General features: G+C 40.2%; 1 protein-coding gene and 1 long non-coding RNA gene across 15 annotated transcripts in view; one reads left to right on the top strand and one right to left on the bottom strand.

The window, feature by feature from the left end:
- Positions 1–17192, top strand: part of ARNT2 (aryl hydrocarbon receptor nuclear translocator 2) — a 133274-nt gene that overhangs the window by 75414 nt on the left and 40668 nt on the right. For all 14 annotated transcript variants that reach the window (XM_069798414.1, XM_069798412.1, XM_069798410.1 and 11 more), the window contains 3 exons: positions 11794–11896; positions 13911–13976; positions 14292–14377. In XM_069798414.1, coding sequence (XP_069654515.1) covers positions 11794–11896; positions 13911–13976; positions 14292–14377 — 255 coding nt within the window. The remainder of the gene's footprint in view (positions 1–11793; positions 11897–13910; positions 13977–14291; positions 14378–17192) is intronic.
- Positions 5837–16735, bottom strand: LOC138688060 (uncharacterized). Its single transcript, XR_011327111.1, has 2 exons — positions 14956–16735; positions 5837–8522 (listed from the first exon to the last, which is right to left on the bottom strand). It is a non-coding gene; the product is annotated as an uncharacterized lncRNA (long non-coding RNA).

Raw genomic sequence — 17192 nt, 5'->3', positions numbered from 1 at the left:
ACAGACTTTTTTACACCCAATTAGCATTAGGGTATGCTTTTAGGGTGAATTTTCAGGTGTTTGGGAATGCATGTGCAAGTGGGTTTTGTGGTTGTTATTTCTCTTCAGTCTTCACCTTTAGTTTCTCACTTAGAAACTGCCACGTACTTAGGTCTGTTATCACAGATGTTTGACTGGATCATTTTCAGTTGCTGGGTTTCAAGGGTGGTTGGGTTTTTTAATGTTGAATATTTATTCAACCTGCTCTGTTTTGTTAAACATAATGAAATATATGGAGTTAGTGATTTTTTCCCCCTTTAAAAAATACTAGTGTTTCACAAATACCTGACCAACTTCTTCGGTTAACACATTGCCAATAAAGGAGTCTGAGCGTGCCTCTTGGAGCCTTTTGGCACTGGCTGTGCTTGCAACCCTCTGTAAATCTCAGGTGCTTCGCTGCTTTGATGGGAACTCCACAGATGCTGCAAGGGTGCAGTATTAGCCTTAACATCTGCCCTGTGGAGAACTAGCTTTTCCTTTAGCCTAATTTGAATGTTCTGTTGTCTCAATGAAGTTAATACAATGCACTAAAATATTTTATTATTACATGATGAGTTGTAGCAACAAGCTAGGGAGGCAGAGGGAGGAGCGGTGCCTGGGAGTGATAGTATTCCAGCCAAGTGTCCACTTGCTTCAAAAGGGAAATAATTGACTTATCCCCTGCTGCTTTCATCTCTCTTTACTTAGCTGAAGCTCTCCTATTTCACAATACTGGGACAGCAGAGGCAGGACTTCTATGGTCTTTGATCCTTCCCTGGCCTTCCACCAGCTTGCTGAGACCACAGCACCCACTTGTTCCTCACTGATTCCCTGCACAGAGCTGCATGGGGGGAAAAGCCTCCCATATGGCAGCACATAACCAGAGTGGTAACATGGCATGCTGTCAGTTTTCTGTGGTTTGATCTGTTTTATTGTAGTGCCTTAGATCTGAACTTACGTCATCATTCTTCTCTCTGTTTTCATAGTATGGAGACTTTTGCATGTAATTTCAAGTGTCTTGAGTCTGCAAAGAGAGAACTAAAACCTATAATGATGTTTTGCCCCGCACACCTTATTTTAATTGAACTAAAGGAGTAGCCTATAAAAACAACCAGACAGCGTCCTTGGGCCTTTTGTTCTCCTCCCTCTCTCCCTCCTCATGTGTTTAAATTTAATTCTGTCCCCAGCAAAATATCTTACAAAGTCATCTTGCAGTCATTATTTATTTCCTTTAATGGACTGTTCAATGGTATGTCACCAGCTCATGTGGAACAGACCACAGCCAAGTTTCAGAACCAGATAATACAAGTATTTACTAATAAAGCATATATCCCAGTTATTTGAGTTTGATAATGAAGTACCAGTAATACAGAATGCCAGGAGCTGAAGCTTTTGTGGCAGAAGTGTTTTTCAGTAAAGCTTCCTGCTGAGTATTCAAGTGAAACAAATAGGTTAATTTAAAAACTACTTACAACTTTTATGTTTTGATTTATTATGCAGCTGTGAATGGTAAAAGAATAAATTACATATTGCAGAGTTATTTTGGATAGCTCTCCTGTCATGGGAGTCTCTGCTGATGGTGCTTTGCAGTAACTGTTTCTGGGGTTTTCCATCGTTTTTCTAGTTAGAAGGTCTACTTTGTCTTTTGAGGAGCTCTTTGTATCTTGGATCGCTGGCAGGCCTTAGTATGATAATTTTCTCCAGCTCAGGCTTTCCTTCAAATACATCTGATAATTGTAACTAGAAGTGCTATCCCAACTGCCCAGCTCATTGAACTATGAACTTAGTGATATTTATTTGTTTCATGGCTGAGCCTGAAAGTACCTGTGGAGATCAGAATGTGACTGTATCAGGACTTAGAGAAACCTATAGCAAGATAAAGCTTCTGCTGCTAAAGTTTAAGTGGACAATGCAAGGATGAAAGAAAAGAGAATCATTGTCCCACTTTACAAATACAGAACTGAAGCTGGAGATGGATGCTGTTGTATTTATGGCTAGGGAGAGATTACACATCTGTATGGGCTTCTGTAAGCTATTTTATTTAGTATGCTGAATGTTTCCCATACGTACGATACCCATTGTTGAGAGTTCAAAATACATTTAGTCCTTAAAATGTTTTTGGGTTTTTTTGTGTTATAACTTAACTTTCAACATGTGCTTTGAATTATTTGCTTGGGTTTTTATGTCCAGTTTTTCCAGGTCCATCAGCAGAGGCTTGCATGTGATCTGTAACACTATCCCTTCAGATAGTCCCTTAGAATTAACTCAATAGCAAGGCTCAAAAGCCCACATAGTTTCCTTTTTAATTTAATTAAAATGATGCATATTTGCCCGACACTGTGGAGAATTACATGATGCAGACTGGTTAGTCAAACATGAAGGCAGGCACAGTAGAGACCTTTTGGCCTCATGAGCTTTTATAAGACCAAGTTGTATTAAGCAAACAGCTGTGTAACGTGAGGGGTTTCTTATTGAAAAACAAGAGGGGGTGAGAAAGCTTTTCAATTCCCCCTTTGTGGGTCAGTGTCTCCAGTTGGTAAGTAGAGGACAGACAGATATTTAAAAATAGCTACATTTCAATTGCATTACTTCTTTTTTTATATTTTTAACTTTGCTGTTGATTGGATCGACTCTTCATTCTATTGTAAGAATGTCATAACTTGACTCTAATGCTTATACAACGCCTTTTGCAATTAGATGATGTAAACCTTAACATATTTAGAGATGTTCAAATAGTCCCCATGAGAAGCTGGCTAGTGAGGAGAGTGAGCTTTGATGGTTTATATTTATAAGTGGAACATTAGCCATCGTTACGGGGTAGGTAGTTCAGGAATTTTTTCAAGAGTGCGGAGAGAAAAATGAGCAACAGAGAGCATGTCCTAGTTCTAATTAGCATTGTGAAAGTGGAGCATTCGATTCAAGTGAAATTTCTTTTCTTTATTTGGGCTAATTTATTTCAAGTTCTATACTGATACATCAAGAGGTTATCACTGGGTATAAGGAAAGATAAATCAGCCACCCAGCCTATAGTGTTCTTTTGGAAGCCTAATCATGTTTATTTCTCATTTAAGCTGATTATGCCCTGATAAGCATATAGTTGTCATGAGATTTTTATGGACTTTCTGGGAATCACTGTGGATTATGTTATTGAGAATTTTTATCTACAGCTACAGTGTGTTGAGAACTCATATTGCTTATACGAGCTTGGACCCTGTTCCTAGCTGCACCTCTGCTTCTGGCTGATCACAGGCAAGCAAAGTCGTTCTTTGAGCTTCAGTGTCTTCATCTTTAAAATAGGAGTAAAGGAGTGGATCTCCTCTGAAGGTTGCTTTAATGTCTGCCAACAACAAGTACACGCTTGGAGCCAGTTATTTATTTTGTGTACTAATGTATTTGTTTATCAGTGCATTAGTGATGCTTTGTAATGTAGTGGTATGTGCAGTGGGGCAGGGACACGGTGCCGCTTCCTGCTGTGTGATAAAACAAGCACACGAGAGCAGTGAAGCCCAGCCTGTGAGAGCTAAAGCGGTCTCATAACATTTGGGTGGAAAGGACTGCCAGCTTTGGAGCAAGTGACTGTGTTTTATGCCTGCCATCCCGCAAGCTGCTTGGTTGATACGTGTGCAGTATAATGACAGCTGGGAAGTCCTGTGTGGTCCCTGATTTTGTTCCAGGCTGCGTGAGGCTGACTGATTTTACAGTTGTACTGTATTCTCAAGGGATATTGATATACCACTGTCCCCGTGGCTTCATTCTTCTGGAGAAGTTGGACCAGGGCACAAAAGCCTATACGGCAGAGGACAGAGGTATAAATAAATGTTGGCTTCCCCTACAGCCTTGCTGGTAGGGTGCAGGCTCCTGTGGCGAGGTCCCATCCTCTCTGTATAGTCAGACTAGCTGGGAAACAAGGGTGGGAAGTGTCCATAGGGAAACCTTGTTCTCACCTGCAGCACTCAAAGTCCTACTGACCCGCTCCTTGAAAGATTTGATAGGATCGTGATTTTAATATCAGGAAAGAGTTAGATCGCATCAACCATCTCCACATGATCAGGAACATGTTCTCTGCTCCACCTCCTGCCATGTCCTGAGGTTTCCGTAAGCCAGGGACTGAAGTTGTGGTTATGGTCCATAAAGGCTGTAACACCGGTAAGGGATGACCTGCGCTACCAGACACCTTCCAAGCAGAACCCAGGGGCTCCTGCACCCACAGGGGAGACTGGCTGGAGAACGGACCCTTTCCACGTGTGAATTAAAACAGTATGTACACCTCTAACAACGCAGCTATGATACTTGTTCGGCGTGAATCTGAAGTATGAAGGAGAAAAAAGTCTGCTGCCTGTTACGAGCCCATCTGCTGTGCATCATCATGAGCCCTGGCAGCAGTCCCACGTGTCGGTGCTGCGTCTGATGCAGGGGAAGGCAAGCGTGTTGGAAATGCCAGTGCCTGCACGCTGGGGTTGTTTGTGAATGAGCAGGGGTTTTTGGTGAATGAGTTAAGCATCACGAGTTAGCAAATCTGTTTTGTAAAAACAACTTCGTCAGGCTCTTACTTTCTAGAACTGTGCATTGTTCATGGCTTCTCGATGTGTTTTAAATGTTACCAAGAATTGGTGTCTTTTTTGTCATATGTTTAACAGACTTTAACTTCTCAGCGCATATGAAGTAGCAGTGTTAACATAAGCAACAGGTTAGCGGGCGTTGCCTGTGAGAGCTGCACTGTAACCTCTGATGTGAGCGAGAGAGGCATGCTGTAAAATTGGTGCTGGTTTTGGGTGCACAGTGTAACTGGTGCCAGTCATGTGGTTCTGCAGTTAGTTTGTAATTTGAAGTTGGGATGGTCTTAAGTCCACCTTTGTTTTGAGTGTTCAGGCTATCCTTATTGCTCATGTGTTTGCTTTCCCCTCAATGAGGGGCCAGAGAGATGCATTTTTTTGTGGGTACTGTTTTATTAGGATTGTATCATTTGGTGCATTCACCCCACATAGTTCCTGTCTTTGGTGTTGTGATCCTGAAGGGATGCTCTGTTTTTAGAGGAAACTTGGATGACCAGCAGCATATTTCTGTGCTATGGCAGTTGCTCTCTGTCTCACCAACCCTACAGTAGATATCTTGTCATTTTTAGGGCAGGGACTTGGGCTTTCAGGACAGGGACTTTGTACTCTAATATGTGTATGTACGTGGTAGATATCTCTGTGCGTTTATGAACATTACCTTTATGTAACTAATAAAACCCAGAATGCTGAGAGAAGAGCTGGGTGAACATGATTTTCATTTTTTTTTTATGTGTATATTGTTTTATTTGTATATTGCTAGCTGCTTCTGGTTTATGTAAACATGAGTTCCTGGAAGAAGAGCCTTCAAATACTGTGTTTGCATTTCGGTTTTGATTCTTAATGTGTTATTAGAATGTGTCATTTTTTTTATATTGGGATCCACAGGGTGGATGTATGTTTATTAAACTTAATGGAGCTTAAAGCACTTGGTGAGCTGCATTAAACATGAGAGACAATTTTATCCCTTACAATTGTAAGGTTATAAATTTTTAAAGGTTTTTATTTTCTTTTAATTGTTGAATTAATGCAGAATAATTGCTTTGCTCTGGCATGAGCTTATCAAGAGTAATTTAATATAAATTGATCAAATTTAGGCTATTTAGTCTTCTTATTGAAGACATTCTGTTCATGTATTCATAATGCATCCATTGTTTTCAAGAGGAACTCTGCCAGCTGAATACCTCAGTTGGTGTAAAGCTGAATGCTCAGCTGTAGTTGGTGCATATGTGTAAACTGATGAATGAAAAATAACAGAAGAGTTTCACTTCATTTTCTAGAACTTTATTGTTTATCCCCAGCAGTGACCTGTATCTTATATCTGTACAAACTGTTGTGGAGTCAGTGTCCAACCACCATTGCTGTCTTCATGCACATCCTTGATATCCCGAGGTACAGTAACAGAGTTGGCTTTTGATACTATGCTCATGAGTGATAAAGACTTTTCTGTGCTGCCTCCCTACAAATGATAAATATTTCATTTGCAGTATTGCACTTCTGTGTGATGGGCTGGCAGCTAGTAGTTTTAGTTGAGAACGTGCATCTTCAAGCTGATCTCTGCCACTACTTTCTAAAGACTCAATGTACTAATAGAGAGCATCACCACAGAAGTCCTTTGCTCTCTGACCCTCCAGTTCGAGGGTCAGCTTACATTTGGAGCTGTGGCCAGAAGCATCAGTACCTTGACCATCACTTTGTTTTTATTTTTAATTATTTCCTCTTGTTTTGCTGCATCCCTGTCTTGCTTTTTTCATTTTCATAGTAAGATAAAGATGCCTTTAGTTTTCATAAGGATTTTTGTGTGCCGTATTCCTGTGTCCTGTTTGTCTTCCCTGAGGAGCCTGTGGAGTATTTTTGATGAGCACAAAGTCATCTTTTGTTATCTTGTCCAAACCAAACTTAGTTTATCCTTTATTTTATTTTGCCTGGAAAGAAATATGTAGACAATCCAGTGACTGAGAATAATTATGAAATATTTAACTTGTTCTTTCAAGTCAAGACGCAATCAACTACAGGGCAAAGCTTGCTGGGTTGCTGGAGGTATTGAGGGCAAGAGGAGACTCCATATACCAATTCAGGCTGTTTCCTTATCAGGTCCAAGATTCTGTGCAAGACAGCAGTCTATTTACTGATGAGTTAGAGGGAAATGGAAAATTGTATCATGTACTTTGCCAACAGTATTTTTGTGTGCATGAGACCAAAACAAATTTCTTCTGATCTTTGTAAACAGGTGGTAGTCTTTTGTTGCAAAAGAGGGGTATTCCCATGCTGCAAACTGGATGTGAATACCATATGATTGTTTTTAGAGACAGACATTTCAACTTGCACTGAAATTTTTGCAAAAGTATGCCCTCATGTAACAATCCTTCTTTCTAATTACAGACTGTAGGAAATCCAGCAGAGAAGGCATTTGTGGTAGAATTAGGTGTTGAAGCTTAGGGAGTTTTGAATCCACAATTAAAAAAAAAAAAACAAAAACAAAACCTGAAAAAAATAAGAAAGAACAGACTGTGTTTGATTACCAGGCTACAAACCTTAGCATGCAGTGCTTAAACATGGAGGGACAAATTTTTCTAACAGGCTGGTGCTATTGTGTAAAGATGGATTTGAGCCAAACTCCCAGATTTGAAACCCCATGAACTTCAGTAGGCACAGGCCAATCCTTGGCTTAAGTTCATCTCAATCATTGCAAGCATAGAAAAGGTATTTGAACATTCACAGTAGCAATTGGAGATCCAAAAGGGGAAGGTTCATGCATAATCTGTTCACTATTCGCACACACAAGGGGCATATCAGTGCCAATGTGAACATTTGTCCCCTTGATCATTATGAGAACGTTTTTAGAGCATCTTTGAAAACACGCTGCGGCATAACACGAAGGGAATGTTTCTGGCATGTGTCCTCAGTAGTTGAATTGGTTACTAACTAATCTCTTTAGTGGGAAGAGCTTTAAATGACTTCTCTAATTTTACCCAAATAAAGAATCTCTTGCACATCACCTCTGTGGTCCCCTCTGACAGCCCTTTCCAGTAATGACAGCTGACATCAGGTTCCTGAGTCACGTGGTGGGTTCCCGCTCAGCGGACAACTGGTTTATTACAGATTTAAGCAATACTGCCTTCTGAATGGGGACTGTAGTGGGTAGATTTCAACAAATTATCAGTTATACCCAGACCAACTGGAGAGATTTATGTGCTGGTTTTAATAAGCATTGCTCTCATTTATTTGCTTTCTCTTTTGCAGCAGAGTAAACTCTGGTTTCCTCTGAGTTGTGCAGCTGCTGTGAATGGTAATAAGACAGCCAAGTCAGTCACAGTAGTGCTGTGCTGGAGACATGCATCCTCCACTTGCTGTATCCGAGGGTTGTGTCTGGAGCTGGGGAGGGGAAAAGTTTAACATAAAAATGAACTACATGCAATTACCAATTTATGGGGAAGCTCATAAGGGATCCAGCTGGTGGTGGCACTGGGTTGTTAAAACTGTTCTTCTGAAGAAACTAGAAGAAGAAATTAAAAAAATGCGCACGTGCACTATTTGGTTAGCAGGAGTTGTCAGAGCATCCTAGAATATTTCTTATTAATAAGAATATAATTGCCAACTTTTACATCAAATGTACTTTATGTGTGTTTGCTGTGGAGAAAGCAAGGTAGCAGCACCAGCGTAGAAGAGGCAGGAACACACAGAGATGTGAATATTTTATGGTTCTGTGACAGAGCCATCATCAGAGCATGCCACCTTCTTGAACTGAGCTGTCTATGTGACACTGAGTTGTGATTTATGCCAGTTTGCTTGACTGCAGTGTGGGACCTGCCAAGGTCCATCACATGAGCAGCTGCAGCAAACTGTAGATGATATTAAAGCGGGTAGAAGATGATTTTCCAATTCCATGCTGGCAGAAGCAGAGCAGTGTGGGTCCATCCCCTTCTCAGAGTCAGGTATGGAGTGGCGAGGAGCCTGGGGAGAAACAGCTCTGAGTTTTGACTTGAGACCAGGTATTGTCACACACAGTTGCAGATTGTCATAGTAATAAGAAATCATGACACATACTGTGGTACAACTCTAGCTTGTCCTGACTTGACTGTTTTCCATCTCTCTGCACTTCTTTAGAATTATGTGGTAAAAGCTAAATGCTGTAAGTCTAGGTCTAGAAATGAAGATGGTTTTTTGAGCAGTTAGCACAAAAATAAAAAGGGGTTACACTGTATCCAGGTTGCCATTATTAAACAGGAGAGCTCTCCAAACAGAGAAAGCTCTTGGTGGTGTGTATGCAAGACTATGGGCAAGACACAGGTTGCAAGCGCTTGGGGGTATTACACCGTTCCTTTTCCCAAAGCTAGCATCTGCCTGTGCTGCATGGCCACATTGGTTGCATACAGATCTCACAATGGGTTGTTTCCCAGTTTACTCTTCCAGGTATGCTCTACACACCTGGTGACACCAATATTATTAACTTAAAAGCTCCAACAGAGATATGAGCCCTGGTATGCTGTGTCTTAGGAGATCCCTTTTATCCCAGGGAGTGCACTGACAGGCTTGTTTGAGCTAAATTGGAAACTTTGTCCTTAGTCTATTCAACTATGATTCTTTCTCTTTCTAATATAATTTGATCATAAGCTGCTAATAAAATATTATACACAAACTGCTTGTTCTTTATCAAAATCTGCACTATATTCTTAGAGCTCTACAAGCTTAACACATGCATGACAGACTATTGAAACAAGCTGCTGAGAGAGCTTTGTCATAATATCTATGTACCAAACGTTTCTCTGACTCATACCCTTACGTACCCCCTGCGGTGATTTTGTAAGTCAGGGCAAAATTTAGATTACTGTTTGTTATCTGATACATATTTTTAAGATGTTGCCAAACAAAAAGCTAAATTTAAAAACTATGACTTTTGTTGTCGGGGGTTCCAGACGTGCCAAAGGAACATGTGTCAGCAATTTTAGGCTTAGCGGCCACATAATTGTGAAGTATACTTACTTTTACAGATGCTCTTGGATGATAAAAACTGAGACTTTTCTGTTAGCTCTTTGAGTTACGTTTACTGTCACTGCTTTTTGATTGTTAGTGTCACTTCAAGAATTTGTATTGGAATGGGGAAAAAAAAGTGCACAAAAACTATGGTTTTGTTTATGTGTATGACAAAGTTATTGTGTCCAAAGAGAAAAAATTCTTTTAATGGTTTGGTGTGGCTTGTATGCTCATACATAGACAGACGTTGGGTCCTGCACATATATTCTGTCTTTATTTGCTTTATCATGTATTGCCTTCGTGAGTCAGTATGTTTCCTGCCTAATGATATTTTATTTCTCTAAATTGTTTGATTTGTTGAGGGGATGGGGAAATAGACTGTGGCTTTGATATAGAAAATGAGACAGAGAGACAGACTCTCTGATGCAGGGAAGGGAAGTGTGTTTGAACCTCAGATCCATCCTACGTCATCGTAACTGAGCTAGGAAATACCGTGGTATGATTTTTCCTAGCTCACACTTGAATCATACATCTATATTAACATATAGCCCAGTGCTCTGAAGTGAAGCATCTTTAGGAATTGCTCCCAAATGAAGCATCTTTAGGAGTTGCTCCCAGGCTTGTTAACTTCTTAACCAGCTGAGGTATACCTTGGAGATCACGAAATGACACGGTCTGACTTTCTGTTGACGAGGATGGCTTTGCTCCAGAAGTAGTTATCTTTAGTATACCTTAAGAATAAAATGCTACTGCCTAGTTCCTTATCTAAAATTCTGATCTTTAAACTGTTGCATAGTTATTTTATTCCCATTCATGGATGGAAGCAGGTATTTTCAGTTAAAATAATTCTGAAATTAATGTTCGGCAGTAAGATTATTTCAGAACTTAATTTTTGGACAGAGACTTTTGAGGAAATCTGGTGAGGGAGACTTTGAATGTATTCTGCATGATTTCTTCAACTTAGCACAGTCAGAGTATGCTATCTTGTACCACTGTAAACTTGGCTAGTTATATCACAGTAAAGGCTTAGGCTTGCATAGTTTCAGTTATCCAAAGATACTGTACCTACCTTAAACATGTCGGTTTGCTCATGGCCATGTGTCATCAGCACCGGTGTGGCTGTCATTTAATTGTCTAGCAGCTGTTCCACTGCGTTTCTCTTGCCCACTGTCACTTCTGCGGCTGCGTCCAGCCCTGAAGCATTGTGGATCTGGGCCAGTGATTCGTTTCTAGTCTGTGTTACTAATGTGCAAGATTTTATAGTCATCTGTTAGCAATTGAGCTGTAGATGCAAAAGTCCATTCTGTTAGTTCTTTGGTGATAAAGAATAGGATTTTAGGTGATACACTGTACCCTGGCATCACTGATCTGAACCTATCTGTAGTAATCACTGCCTTCTGTTTTGTCTCAGGAGGATGGAAAGATTAATTTGTTACTGCATTGCTGTCTTTGTTTTTTGATAACTTGCTGTAGGAGTGTTGGCTCAGCACTCCCTCAGTGCTGTCCTGTCTTGAGATGACTTAGTTGCTGTCGTCCCTTTTCAGTGCTGTGTCTGTGGGGTGAGATTCTGAGGTCTGCAGTCAGCATATGCTGATCAGCAGGGTCCAGCCATGGACTTTGCGTAGACTCATGTTGCTATCGGATCATCTCACTGATCCGGCTGAAAATTAACTTTAACAATATGCTAATGTGTCAGTTTTTTATCAACTCTGAAAGGGCCCCACCACAAATGCTGCTGTGACATATCCTGTATCTCATCATCAAGGAGAAGAGCTTGGTCTTGTGTATTCCTCACCATCGCTGCAGCCCTGAATATGTGAGGTGGTATTATGGTGAGAGTGTTCTGGCTAGACATGAGAGCCCGGGGAAAGAGGAGCAGCTGTCAGGGAAATGATGTATGTTGCTTTATCCACAATTCTGGTAAAGAGTGGAGCAAGCAGATCAAGTCAAAAAGCTATGCTTGTTGTCATTGTCTTCTCTGCCTCCAGACATTTGACCCTGCCTTGGAAGTTGGTCTTGGGCCAACCAAGAAAAGAGCCATCACTGTTGTGACTCAGAGTCAGCTTCACTGAAATCATTAGTTAAGCTGGCACATAACTGATGTGAGACCAGGATCAAAATTTTTTGTTGGTATGTTTTCCCCTAACTGGGCTAATGGCATTCAGCTTGTGAAAGTATTGTTATCTTAGTTTGTAGTAAATGAAATTAAATTTAGGTTCTGAACATCAGTTGCTCTGCCTGGCTTTTCTAGGGCGAATCCTGGACTTGAAGACTGGAACAGTGAAGAAAGAGGGTCAGCAGTCCTCAATGAGAATGTGCATGGGATCAAGGCGCTCTTTCATTTGCAGAATGAGGTACGCATTTACCTTGTATTCCTGTGGTGGTTCCAGTCCCGTCTCAGATTAGACTTCAGACATTTTGTTGCACCAATTTGACCTTGCTTAAAAAATGAAGCTGTAATGACACGCTCGAATTAAGCGTTTCCAGAATGCTTGGTTTTGGAACTGGAGTAAAACTGAAACCTGTGTTCCTTTATGATTAATGACAAAACAGCAACTCGTTTGTGTGTTGCAGTTATTTTTATCAGTGTGGGGTGTAGGATTCTTTCCCCAGAGAACTTCATGACAACTTCACCCCTGGAATGTAAGCCATTGTCTCTTCTAGTCAAATTATTCAAATCAATACTTTGGGAACAAAGCTTTCGCAAGTGTAATGAAAGCCCAACTCTGTGTATTTTTTCAGCAAACCAATAATATTAAAAGAATCTTGAAGACAAACAGCAATTCAGTTGCAAACTTGCCAGCTATGTAGGAATTAACCTAAGCCTGCTATGAATTAACCAGATGTCAGCTGGTTGATGCTAGATAAATGAGTAATTGTTAGAGGGTTTTTATTTTGCAATTTTCCAACTTCTCCTGCATTGCTTGGGCTTATTTAAAGAGATCTGCCTGCCTGCTGCTTCTGACTGGGGCTTGTGGCACTTCTGTTGTTGTAGTGCTAATGGGATAAAATGCATGTTGCTATTGCAATAAATTTCTCTCTGTGTGGTTAGGGGGGGAAAGTACATAATTGCATCTGTAGCCTATATCCAATATATGTGTTGAAAACAGATGATGCAAAATTTGTTATGGAATGAAACACGCACAGCAAAATATTTGACACATTACAACAGATGCCTGTACTTTGGTTATGTGGTGGATTTTCTTCCAGTCACGTGAGGAAGCTGAATGTATGGCTCTTGGTTGCCTTTATAAGGGGTTTATATACTTAATAACTCCAAGATTAGACTTCAGAGCTGCAGTTCCTTTCCCCCCCTTAACTGGGGGGAAGGAAATACAACCTGGCAGAGAGACACTTGGAACATTGCTTTCTCTTCCTCCAAGCGGCACATAGTGGTCATGTGAGGAGGACTTTTTTGTGCAAAGAAAATCAGGCCTGATGTCCTGTTTACAGTTGTTCCCCAGCTTTTAAAACAACATTTCAGATTGCAGTTATTTCCTAGCGCCCTGATTCTGTAAACTCCAGTGCATGAGAATGATTTTATACATGCCAGTGGCCCCATTGTTTTTGTAATTCTAAATCTTATTTTAATTGTTCATTCCTTCTCCTTGGCAGTGACTGGTATAAAAAAAAAAAAAAGAATAATAATAATAATAATTAAATAAAAGCTTGTGGGAAGAATGAGCCTCAAATAATGTGAACTTTCCTTGTGATTACTTGTTTCATTGTTATTGTTCTTTTTTCCATCAAAAATGAACTGGTTTTACCCTTCAAACTATTTACTTAGCTTCAAATGGATTGTTAAAATTATACAATTAGGCATAGTTAGAAATATCACAAAATATACATGAACATGTGTTAAAAGTTACTTGATAGTGTAAATAGTCTGTTCTTGCAAACATTAGATAAATATCTACTAACATTGTAGCTGGTGTATGGCAGTTGAAATGCTCTGTCCAGGGAAGCTACTGGAACACTGAAATTGGTTTGTGTGGGTATCTGTGGGCCTGACTTACATTCTTCTCTAGTTTTCACCCTTGTTTTATCATATTTTGAAGTGTATCTATCCTTTAGCCACTCTTGGAATATCTATTTCAAATAGTCTTTAGGTCTGGGGGGGCAGGAGGGAAGCTTTTTATAGTCTCTTCTATTTTTCTTTATAAACTAAAGAAAATGTTTGTAGTACACCCAAAAAGCTCAGCCCGTGGAAGCAGCAAGTTCTAAGAAAACATGAATCTGCAACTTTCTGTCAGAAATAAATATCCGTTATTGTCTACTTATATATACTAATAAAGATCTTAAAATGCATTTTCATCTTGGGTTTTTATATTAATTTTTGAGCCCTTTCAAATATTAATTTACTTTTAGGTGTGGAAATGCTCCTCTGGATCATTTACCTCTGAACAGAATAACCACCATGAGAAAAAGATACAGGTACTGTTACTTAATTTACCACAACAGTTAGTTGCCATAAGCACTCTCATTTTCCGCTGGGCTAATGCTCAATCAAGGAGTACTACCTGGACAAACATCTACATTAGCACACAACATAAAATAGCACTTCCAAGATGTATTATGGAAAACAAGTAAGGCTTGAATAGCTTTGTAATGGAGCTGACATTGTACAGCACTCTAGGTTGATGGTTGTTTCTAACTTGCAAATAATAATAAATCATTAGTAGTAGTTTAAAAACAAAGCTATTCTGCATGTCAGTCAACGTGATATTTTTGTGTTTCCTTTTCATTTAGGAATGGCCTTGGCCCAGTAAAAGAAGGCGAAGCACAGTATGCTGTTGTCCATTGCACTGGCTATATCAAGGCTTGGCCACCAGCAGGTGTGTATCTGTCTCATTGAACTATCTGCGAGAGTTGAAAACCTGGCTTGGGATCCCTTTGCTGGTACAAAACCAGGCTGAATTTCAGTGGGGTAACTCATTCAGTCTCATCTTGAGAAGCTTTTGATATCAAGAAATAGGCTGTTGTTACTCACTCTGGGCCTCCCCATTTTTCCATGTGAAACCCCTCCCAATTTCATTGGCACAGAGAGCTGTAGAAGCTGTCAGTAATGTGGGATTACAGCAGCTGGGGCCAAAAGTTTTCAGTCTGACAAACCAACATAAACATGGCCTGATTTTAAGAAGGTGAACACAAAGCGTTTGTACCTCTAGAAGACACCAACTAGTGCTTTTATATTTAAGTACTGAGTTACAAGCACCTATGTATGAAAATGTGTAATTTCAATTTAGACACATAGGTCTTTACAGTGGTGGTATTAGTAGAGAAAGTTCAGTGTTATGTGATAAGTTCTGTTTTGAGGCTGTTTTTCTGGGAAACAAGTCTTGGCATCTTGCTTTGAACTACAGAGAAAAACATTTACCTACTGTAACTCAGTATTACATATGGGAATATTTACCTTTGAAAAATTCCAAGAGGAGATAATGGAGCTCATCCAGATACCATCATGGACTGGGTTAGTTGACCTTGGCGTTTGCAGTAGTTGAGGAGGCTGTTTGCAATATGACAGCGCCTGCTGGCATGAATCAAACCATGAGTTGTCCTGCCCTTTTGCGGTTGTATACCACAAGCATAAATCACATTTGTCCAGGGATTATGAATGCTAAGAGGTGGTTTGCACCAAGTCTGTGCAGTGGTGTGCAGACACCAGCACACGGATGTGAACTTCTTGTTGATTTCCTGCTGAGCTGCAGTTTTGGAAGAAGAGGAAAGCCTCCCCTCTCGTTGCTAGTAGGGTTTAGTATACTTCAGTGTGCTGTAGGAGTCAAAATGTTTTAATTTCATTTGTCTTAAAAGAGAGCACAGTATGTGTAAATTGCTCTATGAAAATGGAAGGGTGGGGTTTTTTTTTTTTGTTTTCTTCCACAAAGAGATTAGCTTTTCTATTGGTAATTCCAAACGTAATTGAATTCAGCCTTCATATACAGGATGTCTCTTCAGGAAGATGTGGGTCAAATAAGATTTCTTTCAGCTCCTTGCTTAGCTTGGATGAAAAGCTTGCTGCATGTTATGGGACATTTAAAGACATCCAAGACTTCAGGGGTGTATGTTGCTAATGCAGAGCTGCAAACGCGTGAACTTGTGTCAGTGCTAGGTTACAACATCAGCGGTGTATGACTTCCAGGCACCATTTCTGCAGGGGAGCAGGCACTGCAGTGCAGGAGCATGGGATGAAAAGGATCTTCTGGATCTTTGAGTGCCCGGTTGCCAGGTATCACACTGTAAGTTCCAGTTTACATTAGTGAGGTGTTTTCCCCCTCTCCAGCTCTTAAAAAACCTCACTGCTCTCCCATGCTTAGCAACCTCTTTAACTTCCAGTCCTCATTAGTTTATGGGAAATTTATGCTAGTGTATTCTTGGACTATATTTCACTGGAGATCAAGCGGGAGATTTCCTGCCTTGTCTCTCTCTCTCTCTGTCTCTAGTGTTCTGGTGCATTTCCAGAAGGAGGTCATAGCCTGTCAGGCTTGACTTTGCACAGTTAAACCAGCCCACTTCTTCTAATCTCCATTCTCACAGTGCATTGTCTTCTTTATCCTTGTGTCTTTTCTCTGCACTTGTGTTTTCACTTAACTTTTCAAAATGTGGGTCACCGGCACTATACACTCTTGTTCCAGACGAGGTTGTAGTGATGTATAATGAAAATGGTATTTCCTGTCTTGACTGGCAGTGTATGATATAGCATACTTCTTTTTTGTATAGTGCATCCTGCTGCATCCTAGATCACCTGATACATATACACCAGGCTGCCTTTTTCTCAGTTGTCAACTTGAGATCTTCCAGTTCATAGCAAAAGTAGCTTTCAATTGTGTGATCTTTCAGTTAGTAATACGAAGTTTCATCCCATTTCCGTTGCTGTAGTTTGGCTGTTATTAGTCCCCAAGTGCATGCTTATGCATTTAGTAATGTTGAATTTCATCCCATTTCTATTACTCCACTCCTCAAAATCACATGGTGCTCCCTTATGATATCCCAGTGCTCCTCCACAATGTTAATGCCTCCAAACTATAGCACAATCCTAAGGGATGTTTTCGATTTTGACAGCCTTATGTGGAATTTGAATGGCCTTTTATGTAACCATCCAAATTGTTACTCATAATAGTCATGCCTGAGTGCCTTTCTCGGGGCATATAGTACTGAATCGGGGCCTCTTTCATGCGTGTTATTTGCCCTCCCAGTCTTCCCCACTTTGTGTTGGTGATTGTCATGTAGCCATTTACTTTTGGAGTTGAATGGGAATATCCATGGGCTGAATTGATCCCCAATACGTTTGGGTAAGTGAGTGGCAACATCACTGCATTTGTTCCCATTTCCAATGGTAATTCAACCATAATCTGCAAAGCAAATGAAATAACTGCAGCAGTAATTGAATTTGCTAAGGCTTTTCTACCCTGTAATAAAATTACTTCTGCTCAAATCAGCTAGAGAGTAGCAAGCCCCTGGCCTTTGCATCGTCTCTGGATTCTTGGCAATAAATGGGTTTGTGCTAAATCACAGCTGTTCAAAAATTCAGCTATGGAAAGCATCATTTTTCAGTTGTGAACTGGACATTCTAATATAAATTCCATATCTCTTTCTTTCAGAACATGCAATCTGGCATGTGCATTATATAACTAATATACAACACATAAAACA

The sequence above is a fragment of the Haliaeetus albicilla genome, chromosome 12 (assembly GCF_947461875.1).
Source record: "Haliaeetus albicilla chromosome 12, bHalAlb1.1, whole genome shotgun sequence".
Classification (NCBI taxonomy): Eukaryota; Metazoa; Chordata; class Aves; order Accipitriformes; family Accipitridae; genus Haliaeetus; species Haliaeetus albicilla.
The sequence above is the reverse complement of the archived record's forward strand: the minus strand, read 5'-3'. Positions and strand labels throughout refer to the sequence as shown.